The 20,996-nt window shown below is 41.8% G+C and overlaps 1 protein-coding gene across 1 annotated transcript in view; it reads left to right on the top strand.

Annotated features, from left to right (window-relative positions):
• The window catches only part of LOC126426606 (uncharacterized), a 166,771-nt gene that overhangs the window by 80,490 nt on the left and 65,285 nt on the right, over positions 1-20,996 (top strand). The window contains exons 10-11 of the mRNA XM_050088498.1: positions 6,311-6,643; positions 13,938-14,116. Coding sequence (XP_049944455.1) covers positions 6,311-6,643; positions 13,938-14,116 — 512 coding nt within the window. The remainder of the gene's footprint in view (positions 1-6,310; positions 6,644-13,937; positions 14,117-20,996) is intronic.

Below are 20,996 nucleotides of genomic sequence, written 5' to 3'. Positions count from 1 at the left end.
AGGAATCGTCAAAGGAGGCGGCATAGGAGAGGCTGTAGCAGTGTAGCAGGCACCGGGTCCCGTAGCAGCGCTGAGAAAGTCAACGTGCCGCACCTGACGGCGCAGCAGCCACAGAATACAGAAAGGTGAGAGAGGACTTCACAAGGAATGCGACCACATGTCAGCAAGCTGACATCCTAACAAGACAACAGGTTTTACGCTTGTACAAGAAACTGAGATCAGTGACCAATGAATGTAATACTTTTCAACACTGCCCATCAATTTGGTGTTAGTAATTATGAAAATGTGGATTCGAAATGAAAGTGAATTGTGAACTAAATTTCCAAGGGTCAACACTACTAATGACCAGAGAATTCAGCAGACTGTTGTAGTTTTGAGGATAGATCCAGTGGTTGGAGGCAACCTTCTACATTTCAGATGCATCCCAATAAATGAACATACACATCAATGTACAAATTTTACTCAAAAGAGACTGTCGGTTGTCAATGTAACTTTTTACACACACACACACACACACACACACACACACACACACACACACGATTGGTAAATGTAAACAATCAAAGTTGTAATTCGCTCTGACAGGTCGAATGCCCACCCGACGGCATTTCCTCTGTGCAGTGGGGTGTGTGCTGATACGAAACTTCCTGACAGATTAAAAGTGCGTGCCAGACTGAGACTTGAACTCGGGACCTTTGCCATGTGGGCACATGCTCTACCAACTGAGCTACACAAGCACAACTCACCACCCATTCTCACAGCTTTACTTCAGCTAGTACCTAATCTCTCACCTTCCTGGAAGAAAGGATATAGTGGAGATATGGCTTAACCACAGCCTTGCAGATGTTCGTTCTCAGAATAGAGTATATATTCTGAGCTCCCTGCAAGCACATTTCTGATGCAATACAGAAAACAATTGTACCACAGTGTGGCAGCAAAATGGTGCCACACCTAGAAAAATACCCCAAAGCTGCAGAATGTGGGATGGTGAGATTTTTGTGGGCAAAACATGTAAATTCCACTCTGTGATATTCTGACCATACACGGACAAGGTGTAATGTCACATCCAATTATACTGAAATGGCGCTAACAATGTGACCAAGCTGCACAGGCACAGGTGGTGGTGACTGGGGAAGCAGGCCGTCAACATCTACCACCTCAACAATGTCCAGGCGAGCAAGGAAAAACATCTTGGGGTGGGTTAAGAGACTTTTCCCAACAATGAGCACATACACATGCCATTTCTCCAATGGTTCTGTGACTGAGGAGCAGATTTCTATCGTTGAGGAAATGAGCAAGTAGTACAATGTTCCAACCATTATTTACATCTACATCTACATTTATACTCCGCAAGCCACGCAACTGTGTGTGGCGGAGGGCACTTTACGTGCCACTGTCATTACCTCCCTTTCCTGTTCCAGTCGCATACGGTTCGCGGGAAGAATGACTGTCTGAAAGCCTCCGGGCGCGCTCTAATCTCTCTAATTTTACATTCGTGATCTCCTCGGGAGGTATAAGTAGGGGGAAGCAATATATTCGATACCTCATCCAGAAATACACCCTCTCGAAACCTGGTGAGCAAGCTACACCGCGAAACAGAGCACCTCTCTTGCAAAGTCTGCCACTTGAGTTTGTTAAACATCTCCGTTACGCTATCACGGTTACCAAATAACCCTGTGACGAAACGCGCCGCTCTTCTTTGGATCTTCTCTAGCTCCTCCGTCAACCCGATCTGGTACGGATCCCACACTGATGAGCAATACTGAAGTATAGGTCGAACGAGTGTTTTGTAAGCCACCTCCTTTGTTGATGGACTACATTTTCTAAGCACTCTCCCAATGAATCTCAACCTGGTACCCGCCTTACCAGCAATTAATTTTATATGATCATTGCACTTCAAATTGTTCCGCACGCGTACTCCCAGATATTTTACAGAAGTAACTGCTACCAGTGTTTGTTCCGCTATCATATAATCGTACAATAAAGGATCCTTCTTTCTATGTATTCACAATACATTACGTTTGTCTATGTTAAGGGTCAGTTGCCACTCCCTGCACCAAGTGCCTATCCGCTGCAGATCTTCCTGCATTTCGCTACAGTTTTCTAATGCTGCAACTTTTCTGTGTACTACAGCATCATCCACGAAAAGCCGCACGGAACTTTCGACACTATCTACTAGGTCATTTATATATATTGTGAAAAGCAATGGTCCCATAACACCCCCCTGTGGCACGCCAGAGGTTACGTTAACGTCTGTAGACGTCTCTCCATTGATAACAACATGCTGTGTTCTGTTTGCTAAAAACTCTTCAATCCAGCCACACAGCTGGTCTGATATTCCATAGGCTCTTTCTTTGTTTATCAGGCGACAGTGCGGAAGTGTATCGAACGCCTTCTGGAAGTCAAGAAAAATGGCATCTGCCTGGGAGCCTGTATCTAATATTTTCTGGGTCTCGTGAACAAATAAAGCAAGTTGGGTCTCACACGATCGCTGTTTCCGGAATCCGTGTTGATTCCTACAGTGTAGATTCTGGGTTTCCAAAAACGACATGATACTCGAGCAAAAAACATGTTATAAAATTCTACAACAGATCGACGTCAGAGATATAGGTCTATAGTTTTGCGCATCTGCTCGATGACCCTTCTTGGAAACTGGGACTACCTGTGCTCTTTTCCAATCATTTGGAACCTTCTGTACCTCTAGAGACTTGCGGTACACGGCTGTTAGAAGGGGGGCAACTTCTTTGGCGTACTCTGTGTAGAATCGAATTGGTATCCCGTCAGTTCCAGTGGACTTTCCTCTGTTGAGTGATTCCAGTTGCTTTTCTATTCCTTGGACACTTATTTCGATGTCAGCCATTCTTTTGTATGTGCGAGGATTTAGAGAAGGAACTGCAGTGCGGTCTTCCTCTGTGAAACAGCTTTGGAAAAAGGTGTTTAGTATTTCAGCTTTACGCGTGTCATCCTCTGTTTCAATGCCATCATCATCCCGGAGTGTCTGGATATGCTGTTTCGAGCCACTTACTGATTTAACGTAAGACCAGAACTTCCTAGGATTTTCTGTCAAGTCGGTAGATAGAATTTTATCTTCGAATTCAGTGAACGCTTCACGCATAGCCCTCCTTACGCTAACTTTGACATCGTTTAGCTTCTGTTTGTCTGAGAGGTTTTGGCTGCGTTTAAACTTGGAGTGAAGCTCTCTTTGCTCTCGCAGTAGTTTCCTAACTTTGTTGTTGTACCACGATGGGTTTTCCCATCCCTCACAGTTTTACTCGGCACGTACCTGTCTAAAACGCATTTTACGATTGCCTTGAACTTTTTCCATAAACACTCAACATTGTCAGTGTCGGAACAGAAATTTTCATTTTGATCTGTTAGGTAGTCTGAAATCTGCCTTCTATTACTCTTGCTAAACAGATAAACCTTCCTCCCTTTTTTTATATTCCTATTAACTTCCATACTCAGGGATGCTGCAACGGCCTTATGATCACTACAGAGTGAGATTTACAGAGTGTAGGAGACTGTGATGAGAACAGAATGATTCATTAGCCCATCGGGGTTATTTGTCCCCATCCGGTAGTGATTCCAACAGTGTACAGGAAAGTAAGAACAATATTTAGACGAGGTAAGGGGTCCAGACACAACCACTGTTTAAAACTCAACTCCCTCTGACCACGAGACACAAAAAACAATCGATACCGTCACCTAGGTCAGAGCATGCCCACTCAGGTGCTTTGCGAGCACTGGCGGGCGCCGGTCCTCTGCTACAGTGCCGGTGTGGTGGGGCGGGGCAAGGTGACGGAGGCAGGCATAGCACTGCCGAGGCAGGGTTGTGGCAGCACTCAGCGAGGCAAGAGTCGTGTTGTTTAGTGAATGGGGCTGGGCAAATCAGCATGTCAGGCAGTGTACCGGTATTAAAGAAAATAATAATAATAATAATAATAATAATAATACATATTCAGATAATATCACATCACAGCCAATACAGATTAAGTGTGGAATATACCAAGGAGACTCACTAAGTCCTTTCTGGTTCTGTCTTGCTCTGAACCCACTATCCAACATCCTAAATAATAAAAATTATGGATATAATATTACTGGAACATACCCACACAAAATCACACATTTGCTATACATGGATGATCTAAAACTACTGTCAGCAACCAATCAACAACTCTAGCAATTACTAAAGATAACAGAAGTATTCAGCAATGATATAAATATGGCTTTTGGAACAGACAAATGTAAGAAAAATAGCATAGTCAAGGGAAAACACACTAAACAAGAAGATTACATATTGAATAACCACAGCGACTGCATAGAAGCAATGGAAAAAACAGATGCCTATAAATATCTGGGATACAGACAAAAAATAGGAATAGATAATACAAATATTAAAGAAGAACTAAAAGAAAAATATAGACAAAGACTAACAAAAATACTGAAAACAGAAATGACAGCAAGAAACAAGACAAAAGCTATAAATACTTATGCTATACCAATATTGACCTACTCATTTGGAGTAGTGAAATGGAGTAACACAGACCTAGAAGCACTCAATACACTTACACGATCACAATGCCACAAATATAGAATACATCACATACATTCAGCAACAGAAAGATTCACATTAAGCAGGAAGGAAGGAGGAAGGGGATTTATCGACATAAAAAACCTACATTATGGACAGGTAGACAATTTAAGAAAATTCTTTCTAGAACGAGCAGAAACTAGCAAAATACACAAAGCAATCACTCATATAAATACATCGGCTACACCACTGCAATTTCATAACCACCTCTACAACCCTTTAAATCACATATCATCAACAGATACGAAGAAAGTAAATTGGAAGGGGAAGGCACTACACGGCAAGCACCCGTATCATCAGACACAGCCACACATCGATCAAGACGCATCCAACACATGGCTAAGAAAAGGCAATACATACAGTGAGACGGAAGGATTCATGATTGCAATACAGGATCAAACAATAAACACCAGATATTACAGCAAGCATATTATTAAAGATCCCAATACCACAACAGATAAATGCAGACTTTGCAAACCACAAATAGAAACAGTAGATCACATCACAAGCGGATGTACAATACTAGCAAATACAGAATACCCCAGAAGACATGACAATGTAGCAAAAATAATAAATCAACAACTTGCCAGCAAACATAAACTAATAAAACAACACGTTCCCACATACAAATATGCACCACAAAATGTACTGGAGAATGATGAATACAAATTATACTGGAACAGAACCATTATAACAGATAAAACAACACCACATAACAAACCTGACATCATACTCACCAATAAAAAGAAGAAATTAACACAACTAATCGAAATATCCATACCCAATACAACAAATATACAAAAGAAAACAGGAGAAAAAATTGAAAAATGCATCCAACTGGCTGAGGAAGTCAAGGACATGTGGCATCAGGATAAAGTTGATATTATACCAATTATACTATCAACTACAGGAGTCATACCACACAATATCCACCAGTACATCAATGCAATACAGCTACATCCAAACGTATATATACAACTACAGAAATCTGTAATTATTGATACATATTCAATTACCTGAAAGTTCCTAAATGCAATGTAACATATACTGTACAGTTAAAAGGAAGTGACGCTTGATCAAGGTCAGCGTCACTTTCCATTTTTAACCAGACTTAACGTCTGAGAATGTAAAGAAATAATAATAATAATGCCAGATTTGTGTACAGCCATAAAGAATAATTTTATTGTGCTCCTTATTTTGCACTAACTTATAACTTTTCTTTTTTTTATCTTTGGCATCACTTTGATGCCAATAATTTTCCGATATTTTGAACAATCATTTTGGCAGTTGCAGTTCAAAGTATAGCCTCCAACGAATCATCAGACATACTTGACCTTGTTTTCATTTTGTTAATATTCGTAACTGAACACATTTGTTACAAATGAACGTTGTTCCAAACACAGCAACACATTTCAGGGCAAGGGCACGAATCCTCGGAAATTCTTGTCGATTGATGGTCCGTGACCTGTTAGGTAAGGTATCACTCAGCTTAATTGGGTGCAAAAAATCTCATATTTAGTCCCTGTCTGATTTTAGGATGAACTCCATATGTTTTTCTGCCTATATTGGAGTTTCCCATTCATTTTGCATCTTGTGTCAACATATTTGTTGTGGCGTCAGATCCAAATATACTTCGTAGTCCCATTTGAATGTCTTCCTGTAAGCAACATAGAGAATGTCTCGACACGCTAAGTATTGAACACTGTTTTTGTCCTACAGGAACAGTAATGCTGCCACAACCTCAACCGATGTGTCGGCCTGTGAGGTTGGCGGCACTGGCCAGTCTGCCCCCAGCTCGTCCCACCCTATCGCAAGCCATTGCGCGAATGACATTCCGGTGACGGACACGACACAGACGGTCGTAGACGTCGGTACTCCGACCTCCGCATCCGATTTCACCGCTGACAGTAACGGTGCCGGCGGTGGTGGTGCCCGTGGGGCGGGCGAGGAGCGTCTCCTCGGTGACACTGACACCGCCCGTACTGCCGACGATAGGCCGCCGTACTCCTACAAGGTGCTCATTGCAATGGCAATAGCACAGTCACCGCACAGGTTGGTAGCTCTGCTGCAGTGTGTTAAGTTCCGTGATTGAAGTACACACCATCACGTGATAGATGTCGTTATATATGTAGATGTTGTTTTGGTCGTGAGTCATTAAGTTTGATTTGATGTATTACTGCATTTGTTTCACTCTCAGCTAACCTCATCATTCGTATCGTCATAATTGCTGTACCTAACGTTATCGGCTACAATAAAGTTTTTTTCAGTCTTCTGACCACACGATGCAGTTGCTATGACCTCATCTCCTGCACCAAATTCTTCATCTCGGAGGAGCACGTTCACCCGACATCTTCAGTTATTTGTTTGGAATGTCCCCTTCTCAATCTTCCCTTCCAGTTTTATCATCCATGGGTCCTTGCAGTATCGAGCAGCTTTCTTCGCGATATTGTGTAATATGTGTCCTATCATCCTTCCTTTCTTTTTGTCCGTTTTGTTCACACGTTTCTTTCCTCACCAGTTCTGGAGAGAAACTCCTCATTTCTTATCCTATCAGTCTACGTAATTTTCAGCACCCTTCTGTACCTCCACATCTCAGATGCACTCATTCTCTTCTTCTGTTCCAGTTTCCCCCCCATCAGTGATTCACGTACATTTGTGCTCTGCTCCAAAGTTTGTCAGAAATTTTTGTCTCGACTTAGTGTCTGTTAGATACTATCGACTTCTGTCTGGCCGGAAATGACCTCTTTGCCTATGCTAGTCTGCTTTTCGTGTCCTTTTGCCTGTATCTCTCGTGTCTTACTTTGTTTCCAATGTAGCAGAATTGCTTCACTTCATCTACTTTGTGGTCCCCAACTTTGATGTTAAATTTATTGTTGTTTTTATATCTGCTACTTCCCATTACTTTCTGTCTCTCTTATGTTCTCAAACCTAGATCTACACGATACTTTTCATCCGTTATCTTGGCAAATGAGGTTTTCACCAATAAGATGTCTCACAACATGTGATTAACCATTCCACTACTTTCTGTTTTTTGTTTGGCTCTCTCTCTTCTCAGTGCACCTCCCTCCCCCCTTCTTCTCTCCTCAGAATTGCGATTTGACTTCTGGGAAAGAGTACACACCAAAAATACCATGTCATCCTTTTGAATAAGTGGCACTATTAGGGCTTAATGGCAAGTTGCAGAGCGTATGTGGCATGTTCAGCAAGTGAACACAGCATCTGATGCTCAAAGGGCTTTCCTTTATGACAAAGTTGGCGGCACTTGATCCATTTGGCTGAAAACTCTTTTTGGTGAAATTGACTATTTTAAATGGACTTAAATATAATAGAGGGAAACATTCCACGTGGGAAAAATATATCTAAAAACAAAGATGATGTGACTTACCAAACGAAAGCGCTGGCGGGTCGATAGACACACAAACAAACACAAACATACACACAAAATTCAAGCTTTCGCAACCAACGGTTGCTTTGTCAGGAAAGAGGGAAGGAGAGGAAAAGACGAAAGGATGTGGGTTTTAAGGGAGAGGGTAAGGAGTCATTCCAATCCCGGGAGCGGAAAGACTTACCTTAGGGGGAAAAATGGTAAATTGACTTAAGGTGGACAGAAGGCTTTCTTGGAGGTATCACATTCCAGATCTTGTGCAGAAACTGAATACTGCTTTCGTCATTATAGGAATGATCTCCAGTTTTTCCAGCATTTAAACACAAGTGTGTGTTTACTTCGCTTCATTCGCTTTTATTATGAGGTGTTACATTTTGAAGCAGCTCTATGCATTCATCAATCAAACAATTTTACCCCGGGAAGGAGTGGTCGCACAGATCACTGGTGTCAGTAGGCAAAATTTGTGTAGACCATTATTACGGTGTTTCAGAATTGTAATTCTGCTATTTCTGCAGATATATATACTCCATCATGGGCTTTGTTGTTGAGAATATCTACTCATTCAGAAGAAACTGTACATTCATAGATAAACGGACTGAAAGCTGATTGCCCCTGGATAACAAATCCTTGACATAGTACAGAAAGCTATTCGCTAGTCAGCTGGTTTTGTTTTCAATAGGCTTTCAGCAGAACTTGAAAATATTGGATGATGAACTCCAAGTTTTGAAATACAGGTTGCAGTGCTTTCTTGTGACTCAATCCTCACATTCTGTACAGAAGTTCCTCTCAGGAGATGAGAACCTTTCTCTGTCATCTGTTGTTTATTGCTATACTCTCTCACAAATTTTATTTGTGTTTCATTAACTTTTAGTATTCTTCTTCATAAATTTACTAACCAACACACTGTAAAATATACTGGGTGTTCATAATTAAAGTTCCAGTTTCAAAATGCTGTAGAAAGAAAAGCACTGCTCAGAATGACATCACGTTTGAACAGCATGTTGCTGATGCAGGGGGAAAGGTGGGGGAATATAATAATTATAAAATGATGATGACGATGATGAAAATGAAAATTTTAACACAGTTGGGATTGGTTACAAATGACAGATGCATAGCAATATGGCAACTACGGTTTGAGTTGCGTACGACACCATCTGTGATTATATAATGTAAACGGATAGATAAGAAATCTACTCACCAAGTGATGACAGGAGACACATGCACGAAAGGGTTCAACTTTTACAAGCTTTCGGAGTCAGTGGCCCCTTCTTCTGGCAGAAGAGTTAAAGGGGAAGGAAGAAGGTGGAAGGAAAAGGTCTGCAGATGTTTAGAGAAAGGAGTACGGTTCAGAAAAGTCACCCAGAACCCCGGGTCGGGGGAGACTTCCCAGATGGGATGAGAAGGAAGTCCGGTAAGTCAGGTGATCTGGATGGCCAGCTTGTAGGGAAATGACAGCTGATAATTCTAGTATTTTATAAATGCCTCTGCAGCAGCCTATTCACTAGCTGTGCAACGTGCAGAGGTGTGCAGTCTTGCATAAACGTGATCATTTTCTCCAGAACCTTACAAGACAGCAGAACAATGCCTTTTTTGCTACCATTGAGTCTCCAGAACTTCTGTAGGGCTAGCGACACACAGTCCCCATTCTTGTGAAAGATCCTTACCAGCAGTGCATTGTCCGTCATGGAGCGTCACGTGGGGCATCTCGGTGGCAAACTGAGGAACGGCCATTATGCTGTGGTTATTGTGACACTTACAGTGCCATCTATTATCCTTTCTCTCTCTCTCTCTCTCTCTCTCTCTCTCTCTCTCTCTCTCTCTCTCTGTGTGTGTGTGTGTGTGTGTGTGTGTGTGTGTGTGTGTGTGTGTGTGTGTGTGTTGTTCTTTTACCGCATCAATAATATATGCATGTTTTGAAGTGGCCCAACCCAAATTCATCTCTTGTCCTGCCCTCTTTGTCTCAGAGTAGCACCTCCATTCACTGTCCCTAATTATTTTTTGGATGCATTTCAATGTGTGTCTTCTCCTACAGTTTTTATTCTCTTCAGCTGCCTGTTGTACCCAGTGCCTTATTATCATGACGTTTCTTGTTGATAGTCTTCTCTGTTTCCTTTTTCACAGTTTCTGAAGATACCCACTGCTCCATGACAGTCTCCAAATTTTTCAACATCCGCATATCAAATGCTTTGATTCTCTTCTCTTCTGAGTTTATCACACTCCATGACTCACTACAATACAATGCTGTATTCCAAACATACATTGTCAGAATTTTCTAGTTAAGAGCACTTTGAGTGCTAACAGACTTTTCTTTCCCAGCAATCTGCTCTTTACCTGCCCTAATCTACTTTGAGCCCTGTACTTCAATTGGTATAAATGGAACTGTTGTAGGGTCACTTTGCTGTCCATCTGTTCGTCCGTTTGTTAAAAAACCCTTTTTGTCTGGAATGAGAAGATGCATGAAGTTGAAACTTGCCACATACTAAGACGTATGGTCCCTTGGCAGCATAAAAAACATAAGCATCTAAGTCAGCGCAGCCAAAACATTTAGTCATTTATGTGACACATTTTGATTACTTGCAAACTCACTTATCAAGACCTGTAGGGTACTTAACTGGCCTAGGACGTTTCACAGTATAATCAAAGGCAAAAAATCTAAAAACGGTAAAGTAGTGATTATCAAACAGTGGAAAATCCAGGATGGAATGTAGCAATATAATGAGCCGCTGAGTCATAGAAAGGCACAACGAAAAGACTGTCACACAGTTAGCTTTCGCCCGACGAGGCCTTTGTCAAAATTAGACATCGTACACACACGCATGCAAATGCAACTCACACACACGATCACAGTCTCTGGCAGCTGGAGTGAGATTGCGAGCAGCAGGACATTGTGGGAGAAACAACTGGGTTGGGGTGAGGGGGAGGCTGGGGCACGGAGGGGGAGGGGGGAGGGGGAGGGATAGCATGGAAGGAGTGGGGGACAATAAAGTGTTGCTGGGAGCGTACAGGAATGAGATGGTGACTGGGGCAGCTAGGTGCAGTCAGGAGGTTAGAGGATGCGCAGGGGAGAGGGGGGGGGCAGAGTTTGTGGAAAAGGAGAGAAGTAAAAGGACTGGGTGCGTTAGTAGAATGAAGGCTGTGTAGTGCTGGAATGGGAATAGGGAAGGGGCTGGACGGATGAGGACAATGACTAACGAAGGTTGAAGCCAGGAGGGTTACGGCAGTGTAGGATGTATTTCAGGGAGAGGTCCCACCAGTGTAATTCAGAAAAGCTGGTGTTGGTGGGAAGGATCCAGGTGGCATAGGCTGTGAAGCAGTCTTTGAAATTAAGGACGTCATGTTGGCCAGCATGCTCAGCAACGGGATGGTCCAGTTGTTTGTTGGCCACAGTTTGTGGGTGGCCATTAAGGGGTACAGGACATCAAACGGGCTGACTTGGAGTAGGAGAGGCACCACAGGACAGTTTAATTTCCGCTGCCTGTACTTTTACAAATAAATTCATAGATCTTGGTCAGCATGACCAGGAAAGATTCAGGATTCGTGCATATAGCAGTGGAAGTTCAAAAACATAACAAAATAATTTTTTTACATGTGAAATTTCATAATTTTTTTACTTACTATTGGCCGCATTTGTTGCTGTAGGTACATATTTCTTCATAAGTAAGAGTGAGTCTGCGATGAATTTTGCATAGCTTATTAAACACAAACTTCTTAAAGCGAAACTCTAGAATTTTCCAAATCTATTAAAAACTGTGGTAAAAATTGAGATAATTAACTACAAAATTTTGAGTTTTTTCTAAATATGAAGTTTAAAATGTAACAGCTCATTCATTTTTTCTAAAATTAAAAAAATTCTGGAGTTTCTTACGCCTTTAAGTATGGTTTGTATGCTGTGCAAAATTCATCTAAGAATCTCTGTTACTTATGAGGACAAATGTACCTATTGTAACAAATGCAGCCAATAGTAAGAAAAAATGATGGAAGTTTCCCATGTGTAAAAAAATTGTTATGTTTTTGAACTTCCACTGCCATGAGTGAGTGTGAATCCTGAATCCTTCCTGGCCATGCTGACAAAGTTTTATGAATTTATTTGTAAAAGTATAGACAGTGGAAATTAAAATATCCTATGGTGCCTTCCCTGCTCCAAGTCGGCCAGTTTGACGTCCTACCCCCGTTAATGTGGACAGGCAGCTTGTTGGTTCTCATGTTCATGTTGAATGCTGCACAGTTGTTGCAGCTTAGCTTGTAGATCGCATGACTGGTTTCACAGGTAGCCCTGCCTTTGATGTGATAGGCAATGTTAGTGACCGGACTGGAGTAGGTGGTGGTAGGAGTATGTGTGGGACAGGTCTTGCATCTAGGTCTGTTACAGGGGTATGAGGCATGAGGTAAGGGATTGGGAGCAGGGGTTGTGTAAGGATGCACGAGTATATTGTGTAGGTTCAGTGGGTGGCGGAATACCGCTGTGGGAAGGGTGGGAAGGATAGTTGGCAGGACATTCCTCATTTCAGGGCACGGCGAGAGGTAGTGGGAACTCTTCCGGGAATGTATCCTATGTTCCGATAACCCTCCCGGTCTCAACCTTCGTTAGTCATTGTCCTTACCCATCTAGCCCCTTCCCTGTTCCCATTCTAGCACTACGCAACCCTCACTCCACCAACACACCCAGCATTTGTACTTCTCTCCTTTTACACTATCTCTCAGCTCCCTCCCTCTGTCTGCCCTCCCTTCAACCTCCCGATGCACCTAGCTGCCCACTCTCCACCTTGTCCCTGCTGCACGCTCCCAGCACCACTTTACTGTCCCCCACCCCTACCCTGCTATCCCTTCTCCTCCTCTCCATCCAGTTGCCTCGCCCATAAGCCCTGCCACTTGCAGTCTTGCTCCAGCTGCCAAAGACTGTGGTCTGGCCGTGTGTGTAAGAGTTGCATTTGTGTGAGTGTGTTCGTGTGTGTACGGTGTCTAATTTTGACAAAGGCCTTATTTGCCGAAACCAATTGAGTGGCAGTCTTTTGTCGTGCCTTCTTGTGACTCGGCATCTCCACTATATGGTAAGTGGCAACTATACTTTTCATTATAAAGTCCTAATTTTGTCACTTGAGAAACAAATTTTTTTGTCATTTGTTGTCAGACTAATTGACCGTCTGCCCGTACATCTGTCGAGACCCCTTTTTCTCGGGAACGGGTAGATGTATCAAGTTGAAGTTTATATCAGTTTCTAAAGTCTATGGATGGTTGATGATTTAATAAATGGTAGCTTAGCTTCCAAGTCAGTGCAATTAAAAGATATGGCCATTTCGTCACATATTTTGATAGTCTCTAATTAACTCATCAACCTGGAGGCTACTTCCTGTTGACGTAGAATGATGAAATTTGGCAAGAAGCAAGGTTTCACAGCGCAAATTAAAGGGGGAAAATTCAGAAAATTGTTAATTTGTAATTATATCACACAAAAAATATTTTTTGTCCTTTGTTATTGGGTGTCAAACTTGAAACTAAAACATTCTTGAAAGTCTTAGAAACCCTGGGAAACACTGTCAATGCCAGGAAAAAAAATGTCAATATTGTTGATTCCCAGAAGGATGAATACTCTACATACCAAATTTAAGTCTGTACAGAACCCCCAGAGCACGAGCTCTCCTGGCACCCGGCCAGTTTTTTATGTCCCCCTTGTGTTGTCCACAATGTAATATTTTGCTCCCAAGGTAGCAGAGTGTATAATGCCATGATCCCCAATATTGTAAATAAATAAAAATATAAGAATATACAATTTTGGCAACAGTGTTTTTCATCAACTTTAAAGCAGGAAAATTTACACAACTGCTATTTATGCCTCTAGTTGTACAAAAGAGGTACAGGGACTTGTAGTCAAGGTGCCAAAATGTACACTCGGCCCGTAGTTCAGACTCTGGGATATCCTTTGTATTGTCTGAATTGTGACGTATGCTTATTTTTGTCTGGCAGGAGATCGACAGTGTCGGAGATCTACGCCTACATCTCGAACCGCTACCCCTACTTCAGACGCAAGAAGAGAATCTGCCAGAACTCAATACGCTGCATCCTGTCGTCCTACAAGTGCTTCGTCAAAGTGCCGCCGGAAAGCGGAGACAGTAATGGCGCATACCGCAACTACTGGATGCTCGGTGAGTCCCGTCACCGATAACAAAGTGGCTGAATGTGCCACCAGTTCCTCCTCTTATTCCACGCGTATTGCTGGTAAAACAATGGAATGTTAACTGAGCTTTCAACATGGAGTGGTTAAAATTACCAAGTGCTTTTGACCCAAGATTTCCTGGCTGTTGTTTAGTGGAATTACTGCTGGTGACCTCCTGCTGTGGCATTACATACTGTGGCTACCGTTCATGACGTCACTTCGCCCACTTTAGTGCTTGCATCGACATCTTTGACTGTGCTCTGACCTCTTTGAATACACTGACTTGTAATGCATGTATTGATGGGTTTGGTGTTGTACTTTCAATAAGGGAATGCTTTACCTATGCTAAGAGATACACTGATGGGAAAAATATTGCAACACCGAAAAATAATTGTTGTAGAGTAATGAAATTTTGGGAATACATTTGTCTAGGTAACACGTGTAAGTGATTGGCATTGCAAGATCACAGTTCTGCTACGGTCATTAGCACCCGGTCCGTGACTTAGGAAAAGGTAAAAAACGAAACTGGAAACCAGCAGCAATGGGAACGAAAGTCATAAAATTGGAGAAACTAAAAGCAGAAGGAAGGCTTAAAAATCCACTACAGAAAGGGGTTGGTTGTCCCCAAAAAAAGCTTCAAATGACTGACGTCATTTCACTGGCACTAATAAACTTGAGAACGCTGTCGGCTGAGTGAGTGCGTGTCATCTGCTAAAATCGATGATATATCAGGCGACAGCTGTAGACGGGTGCGTAACGGATTAAAATATGGGCACTCAAGTAAAAGGTGTCTCACAGTCCACAGTTGAGATCAATGGGAACAAAGCGGGGGAGGATCACCACTTAAAAGATGTCGACGGCTAAAAAGACAGTGCCCTATCCAGAGTCTAGTTAAAATTACCTTCTCCCGACAACGAGTTCGGGAAGAAGAGGTCCGAGCACAGGGAAGAGCTTTCACGTCCCGCAATTTATTACTGGGAAGTGTCGACCAATGTGCGTGCCATAAAAGAGCAACATGACGACATAAAACACTCCGTAGATTGGCGAAGGGAATCGTGCGAATAGCTGGCCGAAGAAGAGACTGCAGCCTTGGCCGCTATATCGGCCGCCTCACAGCTCAATGTAAATGCGAGATAAGCAATTGCAAATGTGAAATGCTGATAAATTAATAACCGGTGTAAAAACTGCCAAAACGACGAATGGATGCGTGCGAACGTGCAGTTCTGTGTTGTACAAGTGCCAGATGTCTGTTTGTGGGATGGAGTTCTCTGCCTGTTGCAGCTGATATTTCAGTATAGCAACGGTAGAGTTGTCGTCCAATGGTGTCCGATATGTGCTCGATTGGAGGCCAATCTTGTGATCGAGCAGGCCGAGGCAGCACGTCGACACCCTGTAGAGCGTGTCTGTGTACGACAGTGGTCGTTGGCGAGCGTTATCATGTCGGAAAACACCCCCTTAAATGCTGTCCGCGAATGACAGCTTGGCAGGTCAAATCACGACACTGATTTACAAATTTGCAGTCAGGACGCACAGGATAGCCACAAGAGTGCTCCTGCCGTTACACGAAATCGCACCCCTGACCGTAACTCCGGGGGGAGGTCCAGTGTGTTTAGCGTGCGGACAGGTTGGTTGCAGGTAAACAACACAGAGCCATCACTGGCACTGAGACAGAACTGACTATCATGAGAAAACACAACCAGACTTCCACCTCGCCCTCCGACGAGCTCTCGTTCGACATCGCCGAAGTCACAAATGGCGGTGATTTGTGATCGGTGGAATACATGCTACAGGGCATGTGGTTTGGAGCTGTCCTCGAAGTAACAGATTTGTGACAGTTCGTCATGTTACTGTGGTGCCAACGGCTGTTCAGATTGCCGCTGCAGATTGTAATGCAATTAACTGTCTGAGATGAAGTTTATCTCGTGCGAAAACTACGATGCCCACAGTAAAGAGTTAAGGTAATTTCAACATGTTGCCAGAAAATGTGTTTAATTTATTTCATTATGAATATTTTCTGTTATGATAAATAATGGATTCATTTGAGATGTTAAATGTTGTATATTTATATGTATTTATTTATATGTATCTTTGGAGTTCATTAAGGTCAGTAGAACAAAGAATCTGGAATGCAGGAATGTCTGCAACTTCCGGGCACATTTTGGCTTGCCCGCCACTTCTTTGTCGGTATTGGAGGGAGATGGACATGTTTTTGTGACAAGTGCAGTATAATGCATTTAGAGTATCAATGTACATAGTGAAAATGTTGTAGTTACTAAAAAAAAAGTACGAATAAATATAATTTTTACCTGAAAGTATTTCGGATCCGGTAGTGTTTATTTCAAACGAGAAGAAAACCGAGGCCGTGCTTGTTGGAATGATTAATTTTGCAGACAAAACTTCGAGAACCCCTAGACAAATGAGACCTGCAGTGTGTAATGGTTCAGCAGCTACTAATAAATAAGTCTTGCTGAAATTGTGCTAGATCTACTCGTATTATTATCAATTACAAACACGTGGTGAGAGTGTGGTCCTACCACAATATACCGCGTAAGAGTCCACTATTTTTCAGTTACCTAAGAAATGAGATAGGTAACAACCAGTACAAGATGCAGAACGATGCGGCGGAGTGAAACACCGAACATGGTAGTCTTTCCCCTGAGTAGCGGCCGTGCAGATCCCGGTCTTCTCGTGATTACTGCTGCCGGCAGTCGTGTCGGGCGAGATCGTGTTTTTAAGGAACCCTGTTGAGTGCCTTGATGCAAGCACAAAATGCAGTAAATGATCAAACAGTGCTAGGCCATCAGATTCTCTGTCGGACCGGACAAATAGGACCAGGAACGTTAAGCGCGACTTCAGAGTGTTAGAGGATGCGAGTGTGCCACAAGGAGTGAGTGTGGAGGACTTCCTGCTTGGTCAGCCATTGATGTGAGAATTGACAGTAATGTCCGGTGTGTGCACGAAGTGCCAAATCCAGACCGTCGTTTGAGTACGCACCTGGTCACGGATGCAGTTGGCATCGAGAAGATGACAGTACGTATCATTATCAGTGAGGATGTGGCAACTCGAAAGATCTACACTGAATTAATCCCGAAGGTCTCGATAGACAACCGAAAGTAGGGGAAAGTGTGTGCTTGTGAAGACCTTCTGCAATACACTAGTGTGTCACTGTTCCGTTGGGGATTTTTGATGATAGAGCCATTCCATGCCAAGCGGCCTAAGTGCGAAAAAAGTTCCCACATGACCATTATCAGGTGTCTTCGACCCGGGACATCTGGGAAAAACCCGGGAATTTTTTCAGCTGGGAGAAAACCGGGAAAAACCCGGGAATCTTTTTGAGTTCCAGGAATTTTTCATTATTTTAGTTTTCAGTTAAAATTTTTGTGATTTTGACTGGTAAGAACCAATACTCTAACAAAAAAATTTACTGTATCCAGCTTCTGCAGAAGAATACTGCAGCCACAAAACATGAACGAGAGAAAAAACGAAAATAAAACTTAAGTCGCAAAGAAAATGCGCCATATACAACAACGAAACACAGTGCTTATACAAGTCTGCCAACAGCAAAGTGTGTCAAAGGCTTTAGGAAGACTGTGCAGTGCTTCTTAACAACAAATTGACTCCAATGAGCGTGACGTGACAGTTTTTTACATTAGATTCGTTTTAATGCAAGATCTTTTAATGTTTCACACATACGAACATGCGGGCTTCCTACGTCATCTTAGCTGCGCAAGTGCAGCGACGCCTGTTATCTGGGGCTCTCTGGCAACTGCTGAAACGTACCTTTCTAATAGGTCATGGAAAAATATTGCTTTGAAAAGTATTACTTTCAAAGTAAATTTCCTTTTATGTAAGATAAACTATGTGAGAGAGTGTACGACGAATTTCTTAAATCACAGAGCGTTTGACTCTCATTTAAAAATCAACTCTTCGTCAACGACCATATGAAGAATTTCGAGCCCAGAAGATCAGACATTTATGTCGTTATTAAAAAATTTTACTGGGACATTTATGTGATGTATGACATGCAAATAAGATCAACAATATATGTGGAAGCTTAGCTTCTCTTGCAGCTTATTAATCTTAGAGACCAATATTATATGTGATAGCTTTGCTTTTCTTGTAGCAACAATTGTACATTAATTTAAGCCATTAATTTTTCTTATTTGTGTGTTTGCGCAACTTAAGAGATCTTGCTATTGGCCGACTGCGTCACGTGTCAAATGCTGTCATCAGCTGGCGAGATCAGGTGACACGAGCTGTGACTGGCTTACAAAAGCGCGTCGCAATCTCGATTTTAATGCTTCGGAAAGTAACATGCAGTGTTTGGTGGAATTCGAATTTATACCTTCGTAACATGGAAATATGCAGTATATATGTTGCTGCACATCAAAGATCTTTCCAAAACGTGTTTTTTTCCCCTGAGTTTCATTTTCTAAAGTGCCGGGAAATTCTAAGCTGGTGTATAAAACAATAAACCATAAAAGGATTGATAAGTGCCGAGAAAAAATATACTGTCACTTAATACGGAAAAAGTGTATTTTCATCCGGGAGAAAGTGTATTTTCAACCGGGAAATCCAGGAAAAATCCGGGAATTATTTTTCCTTGTCCATGTAGACTCCCTGATTATGGATTTTGTTGAAACTTTGTGTGAACAATTGTACATGTTCCCAACCAACATTTATAAAGTTCTACTTTCACCAATGTAACACTGGCACAGATATAGTCATTCGTTGGCCTCATAGGACAGCTATCAACAGGGCTCCTTTGAGTTTGCAGCAAGTTGGAGACATATCATCTCCAGCAGCATTTTCTCGAAGTAAACAAAACTAGTGCACCTTGTACGACTTTTTGCGCTCCCTTAAGCGAACGCCGGCCGTTGTGGTCTAGCAATTCTAGGCGCTTCAGCCTGGAACCGCGTGACCACGACGGTCGCCGGTTCGAATCCTGCCTCGGGCATGGATGTGTGTGATGTCCTTAGGTTAGTTAGGTTTAAGTAGTTCTAAGTTCTAGGGGACTGATGACCTCAGATGTTAAGTCCCATAGTGCTCAGAGCCATTTTCTTAAGCGAAATAATAGAAAAACATTTGATGAACAGTTTTCATACGGATAATTTGAAGCAAAATTGACTGAAAAAATAAGTACTCTAAAAAGATGTGGATTTGAGATTATTATATCTCTGAAAGTAACTGCTGGATAAACCTGAAACTCGGCTTGTAATAACTTGCCAATACAAGGTCTTGGAATATAAAATTTAATTCTCTTACTGCATCCCAGTAATTTACAAATTTAGGGCAATGTTGACAATTTTTCCGGAAAATGCCAAAATGGCTGCTTTGGGCCCAGTTATACCAAAAAAAGTCTTCTGCAAACTCTCTTAAACCATTTGCATTTGAAAAACCATGTTCTAAACCACCTAAAACACTGTATTTGGTTTTAAAATATGAGGATACCAGGCACTAAAAAGAAAAATGATGTCGAAGTGCATTGAAAATTTGATCCATATTCAACTGATTCTCAAATTAAATCTTTTGATATGGAGACACACACACACACACACACACACACACACACACACACACACACACACACACACACACTTCAGCTCGACATAATTCTTTTTATAGAAATTGCAATGGAATAAGTATTCCAATAAAAATAATTATTTTCTCTGTTTTTGTGGGTCTAATAATTTGAGGCAAACACATCTGAAAAGTTTTTTTTTGGGTTCTATCTTATCAAAATTTCTTCCCAGTCAATCCCATGAGTGACATCATCTGGCCAGCAGTATAGTTCTCCTCCTGACATTCTACAGCAAGTTAATGACACCTGTAGAAGACTCAAGTAGCTCGAATTAAACATAAGCATAGGGTTCTGAAAGAGACGTCTTCTACTTTGGCCCTCTGACACTTACAGAAATGTAGTGTCAGCTTGTGCAAAGAAACCCTTATCAGGTTTGGGCACTTCTAGTAAAGAAACTGTCCCATGGTTGCTGTTACACTGCTATCAGGTGAGTTCCTTATGGCAATGGGGAACCAGAAATAGTAAAACCACCATGGACCATACCTCACATTTACACTATTCTCATGTGTACACTAACGATCCACATGAACCGCAGACTACACTAACAGAGTAAACTATACCTCAAACCAGAATTAAACTAGCACATCAATAGCATTACATAATAAAAAGATATGTTAATAATTCTTTGTATCATGGATCCATTCCAAAAAAGGCCAGGAAGGCTGTTGTGATCTTCATCAAAATGTACACAATGTGACAGTGGTGTAAAACCTGCAAGCTGTTTACAATGTGTGTGCTGCAGCTGTTACGCAACCATTTTATTACCATCATCTCCACTGCCTCGGTCAGGCACAGTTACATTGTGAAGTTTATAACCGGTTTGATTGTTTAAAGTTTTTTGTGTTATTTGGACTTTATCACACATCCTGATCGTAAAGACTTTCGGGATTGCCATCCCTAGAGAGTACTAAACAATTGTAGAACATAATAAAAAGATGTCAGATTTGAGTACCGTTAGAACATGGGCTAATTTTCAGTGCACCTCCATTTTGTCATTCTTTTTTATGGTCTTGTATGCTCACATTCCAAAACCAAAAATAGGCTTTTAGATGGTGTAGAACACAATCTTTCTAACGAAAATTGTTTAAAAGAGTTTGCACGTGCTTTTGTAAAAGTGGGCGAAATATAGCCATTTTTGGAATTTTCTTTGGATAAACCATCAACTTTCCCCTCAATTGGTAAATTATTGGTAAGTTTATCACACAATTACTTCCAGAGATGTAGGAAGCTAAACCTTAATTTTTTTCTCACTCTTTTTTCCTTTTATCTCCTGGTTGTCTGTTTTCTT

Source organism: Schistocerca serialis, chromosome 11 (genome assembly GCF_023864345.2).
Source record: "Schistocerca serialis cubense isolate TAMUIC-IGC-003099 chromosome 11, iqSchSeri2.2, whole genome shotgun sequence".
Classification (NCBI taxonomy): Eukaryota; Metazoa; Arthropoda; class Insecta; order Orthoptera; family Acrididae; genus Schistocerca; species Schistocerca serialis.
The sequence above is the reverse complement of the archived record's forward strand: the minus strand, read 5'-3'. Positions and strand labels throughout refer to the sequence as shown.